The sequence below is a fragment of the Lampetra fluviatilis genome, chromosome 7 (genome assembly GCF_964198595.1).
Source record: "Lampetra fluviatilis chromosome 7, kcLamFluv1.1, whole genome shotgun sequence".
Lineage (NCBI taxonomy): Eukaryota > Metazoa > Chordata > Hyperoartia > Petromyzontiformes > Petromyzontidae > Lampetra > Lampetra fluviatilis.
This window is the reverse complement of record NC_136281.1, coordinates 11,610,208-11,618,593: the sequence shown is the minus strand read 5'-3', so window position 1 is coordinate 11,618,593 and position 8,386 is coordinate 11,610,208. Positions and strand designations below refer to the sequence as shown.

At 47.1% G+C, this 8,386-nt stretch overlaps 1 protein-coding gene across 1 annotated transcript; it reads left to right on the top strand.

Annotated features, from left to right (window-relative positions):
- The first annotated feature begins 607 nt into the window (after positions 1–607).
- LOC144933351 (glycine receptor subunit alphaZ1-like) lies at positions 608–7,501 on the top strand. The gene is made up of 9 exons (XM_078858034.1): positions 608–665; positions 1,155–1,222; positions 1,764–1,999; positions 2,771–2,853; positions 4,119–4,256; positions 5,119–5,333; positions 6,921–7,038; positions 7,132–7,149; positions 7,374–7,501. Exons 1-9 carry the CDS (start codon positions 608–610, stop codon positions 7,499–7,501), a joined length of 1,062 nt encoding a protein of 353 aa, XP_078714160.1.
- Positions 7,502–8,386: the final 885 nt, after the last annotated feature.

Here is an 8,386-nt window from a genome sequence, read left to right as displayed (position 1 = left end):
ATAAATTGTACGGATTTTTATTGAACTTGTTTTTTTACAGCCCTTTTGGAAAACGTAGTGTTCATTTGGAAAAATCTTATTGGAGCGTGCATGCTTACTCCGAGAGTGTGATCACTGTGTGAGCGCTGACAGTGGGTTGAGCAGGTCCAGCAAGGTTGAGTACCACCGGTTTTAACGCGTGTGTGTGTGGGGAGCGGTGGTGTTGCAGTTAGCGCGCTGCGCTACGAACCTGGCGACTCGGGTTCAATTCCCGCTCACGGCCACCAACACCCAGTGACGATTAATTATTTGAACCGGTCCTGGGCATCCCCTAGGTCGACTCAGCCTCAAATGAGTACCTGGTGCGGTGTGTAAATATCGCCACTGGGGAGACAAAGGCGGCAGGGCGTGGTTTTTGGCCACCACCCCCTCGTGTGCCGTGCCGGCCTTCACAGGTGCTCGCTAACAGCACTTGCCCCAACAGTATGTTAAGGCTTTATACGGTGGTCGAGAAGTTCGCGGCGGCGGCTGTGTAACAGCGCGGTCGCGTCTCTTCCGAGTCTCCAGCCTCTCGGCCCAGGCGCCTGGGAACTCGAGCAACAACAACAAACCGTCGCCCTTCCTGTCCATGGACAACGTGATCCGCGACACGGGCTACGACAGCCGCATGCGGCCCAACGTGGACGGTGAGAGAGCGGCCGGCCTCCCAAGTGCCGCCGGATGAAGCTCGTGCAGGGCCTGGAGCCATATGTTATAGAGGGACCCTAAATTCAAAACAAAACATTAATATTAAAACACACATTTTTTGTTACTTTCATAGTAAAGTATTTGTATTTTTTCATTTGATATACAGCCAGATCATACGGCAAATCGCTAACCTTAAACACCCAGTCGTTCATAAAAGTAGAAGGCGGTATAGTACTATAGTATTAGTAAGTGCAGAACCGCTGAACCGGAATTGATAGCTTGAACGCATTTAGCGCGGGAACCCTTGGAGACCACCTGGAGAAGATTCCAGGCACGTGTTGACAATGATGGCGAACAAGTGGAGACTGACTTTTTGAAGCTATTAACATGCATTTATTATCATGTTACAGTGTGATATTTTTGAAGCACCCTGTAATTGTGTGCGCCTGGTTATGAATTAGTTATTTTGTTTTCTGTTTGAATGGTAGGGCCTCCCGTTGTCGTAAACTGCAGCATTCTGGTGAAGGGCTTTGGGCCCGTCGAAGAGGCGACCATGGTGAGTCTGGAGGCGGTGACGTTCCTTCACGTGACGTATGACGTCACAAACGTTCGCAACGTACACAAACTCCGCAATATTTTTTCGCGATCTAGACTCGGTGGGATCTTATGTTGGTTGCGCATCTCCTACTGTGGGGTCGACGCACCCTTTAGCCACCGTGGTGGTGTTGTTATTATGTATGATCAACGAGATTATATATATACATACCTGTCAACCCATACGGGTTTCCCGTATTTTTGTATAGGGAAATTGAGTTTTCAGGTCCATACGGCGTATAGCCGTTTCAATAAGGGCAACATTTGGCTTTTTTTTGTATTTTTCCCTTGTGATGGGACTTTGTAGGACGAACGTTGAGATTTATAAGGGTACGGGGTGACCAATAAAGTCTTAATTGGTCTGTAATAAAGTAGACACTGATAAGGGGTTTCCAGGTATGTGGTGTCCAGTGGGTGGCGATGGTGAACGTGGTGATGGTAATTCAAACATTGCTAATGACGAACGTCTTTAATAAAATAACGGTGGCCATATTATTCCCTAGGATTACAGCATCAACATTTTCCTGCGTCAGACCTGGAACGACCCCCGCATCATGAGCGTCTTGAAGAGCATCGAATACAACACTGACTTCTTGGATCTTGGGAACAGTTTTGTTGACTCCGTGTGGAAGCCTGACCTCTTCTTTGAAAACGAGAAGAGTGCAGCCTTCCACACCGTCACCACGGACAACAAGATGCTGAGAGTGTTCAGAAATGGGGACGTGTTCTACTCCGTGAGGTGAGCTCTCTGGGAGGGAAAGACTGAGGTTTTTGGCATCTGGCAAATAAGGGGGGAGAATGTATTCCAACAATCTGCAGAATGTATCTGCTGGTAACCGGCCTGGTGGCTCAGCGGTACGGCAGGCGGCTCGCAATTGGAAGGTTGCGAATTAAAATTAATGATAATTTGAACTCAGACCTTTCCACTTAAGAGCCGGTCGCTCTACCTCTGAGCTACCACGGTGGCAATGCCCTCTCGTGAGATGACAGTGCAATTTGCTGAGTGATCAAGGCCAAATTTCACTTTTAAAATCCCAACCATTTATTGAACCAGTTAAGATATGTAGCCAAATTAATTTATGGGAGCGTCATCCTGGAGCACCAAATGCAATTTTGGTTCTGTTGTCGATTTAAATTCAGATAAATAACCAGTTAATTTAATTTTCGTGTCCTGGCTTTGTTTCGGTTCATCTCTCTCATGAGTTTATCAACCCGGGATTTGAATTCGAAACATTCCGCTTGCAAGCCACTTGCTCCACCTCTGAAACACGTGGTCGGAGTGTGCTATAGTGGCCATGCACACTCATAAAATAACGGTCATTAACCTTCCACCCGAAGCAAAAGCACCACCACAAAGGTATAAAGAGGGAAATTATGCTAATTTTGTCCAAGAAATACACTATATTCATTGCATCGATATACTAAGTGGATAACTGTCGTATATATCTATGTTTATTTAATTAAAAATATATACGTTTGCCGTGTGGATAACATGTTTTCTGTGTTTCAGACTGTCTCTCGTACTTGCGTGCCCCATGAGTCTGGAGGTTTATCCCATGGATGCACAATATTGCAGCATCTATCTTGAGAGTTGTGAGTGAAAGCACATTAAACAATATATCATCGCATAGCAGGTGGCTGGCTGGCGCCGCTGAGATCCTGGGTTCCAATCCAGGTTTTAGTCACCAAGTCATGATTCAAAGTGGGTTCTCAGGTGCAACGAGTTTAGGCAAATTAGCCAATGCAACTAAATTAGCTAAATTCCAGCTCTGAAATGTAGATATCGGTTTCACTGTCATACGATGAAAATTCCTCTCGTATGCAGGGTGGGTGGAAAAATACTGCCCTCTATCTACTGTGTGGACCAGAGGTCATTTGAAGGGATCTCAGAGGTACCTCTGTGATATCCGGTCTCCCTCTCTTCACACGAAGCATCGCACTGCTCTTCCAGAGATCCCTAATGGGTTCAGCATCACCTGACGCGATGTCAATGGTGCAATTGGGATCAAATTGCGTAAAAAATTGCAAACGTTTTAAGAATAATATGTGATTAAAATAAACATACATTGGAGGTGGCTGCGTGGCCCAGAGCGATGAAGTGGCACCTGCATTAAACTGGGTTCTCAGGTGTAGGGAGTTGAAAGTCCTGATCCAGTTTTCGACTAGTGCACACAAAAACACCGTAACATAATCTTTGGTTTGTCGCCTAATCTGGCCTCTTCCAATTTGGCCTAATCCAGCTCGGCCTATCCCAGCTTGTGACAAACAACCTACACAGACACTTTCTCTGACACATCGGCTGTTGCTCGGCAAGCTGCAGAGGTCCCAATAAAATGTCCTTGTCTCATGACATGAAACCGATAGCATAATTGGAATTATTGGTAAACATAAAGGAATCTGATATTTATCTAAAGACACGGCTCCACGCCCTCACGAAACGTTACACTCCGCTTGTGTGCGCTGCGTTGGCTGCCCTGGCTGCCTCTGGCGGCGAGGAGCTGCCCTGGGATTCATTGCTGGGCCCCAGTTTCCTCATCCTGAGCTGTGCCCTCGTGTTGTTTGTGGCTATCGTCGGTGGCGTGACTCAGCGGTAGCCGCTCGTCGCGGAAGTTAAATTACAGAGCAGCCATCCTGTTTAATTCTGGGTATGAAATAAATACACTCCGTCTGCTTCACGGTGGACGTTAAAGGTCCCGTGATGCCATTCTTAAGAGGAGACCGTTGTGCGCCGGCGTCATTGTCAGACTTGTGGAAAATAACCTCGAAATGACACCGTTGGAATATACGTAGCATCATCGCCCCCTTTAACGATGAAATCCGGTTTTTTAAAAAACGTAACTTTCATTGTGCACTTTCAGATGGATATACGACGAATGACCTGATATTCCAGTGGAATGACACGGAGCCCGTGAGTTTCGGAGCTGGCGTTTCAACCCCAAAATTCACACTCTCCAACGAAACGTTCCTCGGTGAATGCACGAAGGAGTACACGTACGGTGAGTAGGAAGCAGTTCGTCCGGCTCAACACGACAAACGTGCACGGGGATGAACGTCGCGTCGTTTGCTTTTAACCCAGTGGTACTCAACATTGATGGCATCAAGACCGTCAAGACCACGGGTCCCCACACCCACCTTCCCAACCCCCTTGCCCCCCCAGGTTATTTTAGCCAAAATACACAGACATCATATGTCCATGCCCCTAGTCACGGCAGTGTTAGCGAGGCTGTCACTTTATCTCATGTAACTTAACCCTTAGGTTTTCAGAGATAATATTGAGCCATATTTTATTTAGTTTTCCCACCTATTTTGGCAAAATTAAATTTTAACAAATTCTCCATGTTTCTCTTTACTGAGAGAGACAGATGGAGATGCAGCACATGATCCAGGGAGTATGACTTCCTGGGTCATGTCCTGATGATGTTTGTCGCAAATTAAAACGAAATGTTGCATATCTTATTGATTAAATTGGTTGTGAGAATTGTTTTTCAACTTCCCAGTGAGCTGAAACGATGAAAATCGGCGCACTCCTAAACGCTTGTGCTCTAGGTGGAAATTGTTTGTGTTTAGCTGTTGTGTTGGACCTTAACCACACGAATTTGGTTGGATCGATTGCACGGCCTAACCCAAAAATAAGTAATGATTTATGTTGTGTATTTGTAAGCTTTGCCGACATTTCCCGAGCACAATCGAAATTTCCACCGCTGCTTGAGGACTTTAAAGAGCAGATTAATCCCTCCACATACATGTTTGAGCAAGAAATACATTGTGAATTTTTCCTTTTGCTTATAATTATAAATTGTCGATGGTGAGATCAATGTAAAGATGCCGATAATGATGATGCCAACTGACTTCTTACAGGTACATTCTCATGCGTCAAGGCCACGTTTTTCTTGGACCGTGACATGGGCTACTACCTCATCCAGGTCTACATACCCAGCTGCCTCCTGGTCATTATCTCCTGGCTTTCGTTCTGGCTCAACGTGGAAGCCGCGCCGGCTCGCGTGGGCCTGGGGATCACCACCATCCTCACCGTCACCACGCAGATGACCTCAGCGAATGCCGCCCTGCCCAAGGTGCTCTGTGATTACGATACAAATCAACTTTGCTCGTGGCTGTTATGAAGATCAGGGCCACTCAGAGGAAAAAGAAGGGTGTAGAGGCAAAAGAGGAAATTTGGCCCGGGCCTCACAAAAGAGGGCCCCACAACGGGCCTGTGGATAGTAGAATCAGGGGCCCTATGCGACATTTTGCCCTGGGGCTCGAGGAACCTCTGGGGGCCCTGATTAACCCTTTCCCATTCCGATGACGTATGTAAACGTATTGAGACGTCATCAGTTTTTAGTAAAACGGCCATGTGGAAGGGTGTGTGCTACAGTTTGTAGACAGTTATGATAGAGTGCGGTCGTGTCACTACACTTCTCTGCAGTGAGTACAATGTATTTAAAAACAGCGGCGCTATGATTTATTTTTAAATAAGTTAACGCTAAGGGCTTGCTGGTTCAGAGATTCAGCGGTGAACGGGACCTACCCTGCAACTTGCAGACGTCTCGGAACGGGAAAGGGTGAAGATGTAAGATGTGCCTGCCGAGGGTGTCATTCTCTAGTGGGGTTGTCCGGGTCACTGAGTCCCTCGAGCTTCATTGTCAGGACAGTGCCCCAGCAAAATGAAGATTAGCTCTTACTTTGTTATGATATTGCGATCAAGATGTCACCATGGACAAGCTCCTGATGGTACCGCGGCGCCGGCACTGTCTTCCCCTTGCAGCTGCTGCCCGGTAGCCACGTGACCTACGAGATCTGAGATGAACGACAATTGCTTTGTTAAACATCTACATTTTCAGTAAAAATAGCTCAGGCCACGTGAATTTTCACAATGTTTATAACAATAAACTTAATGCAACTGGTATGATCCATTTGGACCCATTTGCAGGATATTTTCATGATCTGCCTCACATATACGCGAGTGAAACTAACTCGGCGTCAATTGTCAAAACGCTTCTCTTTCTGCTTCTTCCCTCGCACTGCTCACTTTGAATGTCCTTCCATTCTCTCTTTTTCAAGCACGGCTCACCTTGCTCAATAAAAAAGAAACGCGTGATCAGCTCTTCATCGCAACTCCGATGGTGCTGTTGTTTTGCTGACCGCTTCACACGTTGGGGCCTTTGGGCCATGTGGTCAGCAACTGCGTAAAAAAATGTCCATTCCAACAAAGCACAGAACCACTCCATCCACACCCACATCTACACTTACATCTACGTTTATTTTGTTTAGCCAGGTGATAACTCAAGTGACCAGGAAAGTCTAATTTGCCAGAGTGACTTGGGTCACCAAAATTACAAGAGGAATAATATAAATACAATGATACGGCAACTATAAAACAGTGGGAAAACAACCACATAACAGAGGGGATCGAAGCAGTACACAAACACGAATCAATAATAAATGAAAGACATTTCCTGAAACAAAATTCAGCTCAGACAAATACATTAAAACAACCGTTCTTCGTAAGTTACAGAAACATTAAGAGGCGCAAAGCCTACGAGTTAAACTCATCAAGAGGCGTGTTGAGTGATTATTTGACAGGTATCCGTCAAATACAAAGAAGGCAATCGTGAGAGTTGTGTTGGTTTAACGACACGAATTGTGACTTGTCCTCCCAGGTGTCCTACATCAAAGCCATCGACGTGTGGATGGGCGCATGCCAAGTGTTCGTATTTTCTGCCCTGCTGGAGTTTGCCGCTGTGAACATGGCCACCAGACGACACGGAATCAGCCCCAGCCATCACGACGGCGACCATTGCACCAAGGGAGAGGTGCGGGTTTGTTTTGCAAAAGGTTCCAAATACGTTTCAGCTTCCGAGAGAGTGGAAGCGGCATCGGCACGCGAACGTGTCCTCTGTCAGGCGGCCTCAACGCCATAGACCAGAGAGGGAATGTCGGTTGCAGGGCAAGGCCGGGGTTTTTCACACGAATATTCGTCTTGATGGGAATAATGCCAGGAGAGTGCACGCGGTACAAATGATGGAAAATTATTTCACGAGTCAAAATAGAAATGTACGGCAAGGTGTGTGAGGCGTGGTGTGTTCATGTCCCTGTGTAGGTGAGCGATGAAGAATGGCGCTACCAGTCTTTGCTGCATGCTCGTCGGATCGACTATATTTCCCGCGTCATCTTCCCAACCGTCTTCATGGTTTTCAACATCTTCTACTGGGTCATCTACCTGAAGCTCTCCTTCCACTAGAACCGCGCTGGGCCGCGCGGTGAGAGCGACACGAGAGGTGTCTCCGATCCAAACACGAGGTCCGGTGCCGCTCGTGCTCAGCGCGTGCAGCTGCACAGCAACACCCCCCCTCCCCCTCCCCCCACACACACACATTTAGGGCCCCACATGACGTCCAACGTATGTCTCTGTGTGCATGTGTGAGTGCGTCTCGTCTGTTTCTTTTCCATCGTTATTCATCCATCTGCGTAGAGCCCAAAATATGGTCCCTCTAACCTCCATTCGCGACAAGTGGTCGCTTCATTATGGTGTCCTCAACCAGACAGTAGCATGCAAACCATCAAGAGATGATCATGGTCAAAGTCGTCGATGCCACCACAACCTTGCTTTCGCTCTCTACACAGTAGACACGCGACCTCCAAATATCTGCCCTGACAGCCTCCCACCCTGTGGCCTCAAGTCTTCTCTTTCCCTTGTTTGCTGGACTCTTGAAGACCATTCCAATGTCTGTGTTGCTAATTGGCCCTCCACCATCCTGGACACACGTCCTATCCATCAGAACCGTTTTCGCCTGATCCTGTCTACAGCACTCATCTGCCGCGTTCTCTTCACGACTTATGCGTTGCTTATCCTGTTTTTTCCCCGCAAAATGCATAGCATCCATCACAGACACCGTTTCCAACAACTTATTACAACAGCAGCTTAATTATGTGTTCCTGATCCACACAGGAACACAGAGAGATCCTGCCTCAAACATCCTCTTTACACTCGTTTGATATGAAAATCATGGACTTGGCGAGTGCACTCTGCGGTCACGCGGACACACGGCCACTGTCGCATCATTATTCATGCACTCGCATTAAAATCCTCAGTCACGTGTTACCCGTAGTGCTGAGAGTTATGACT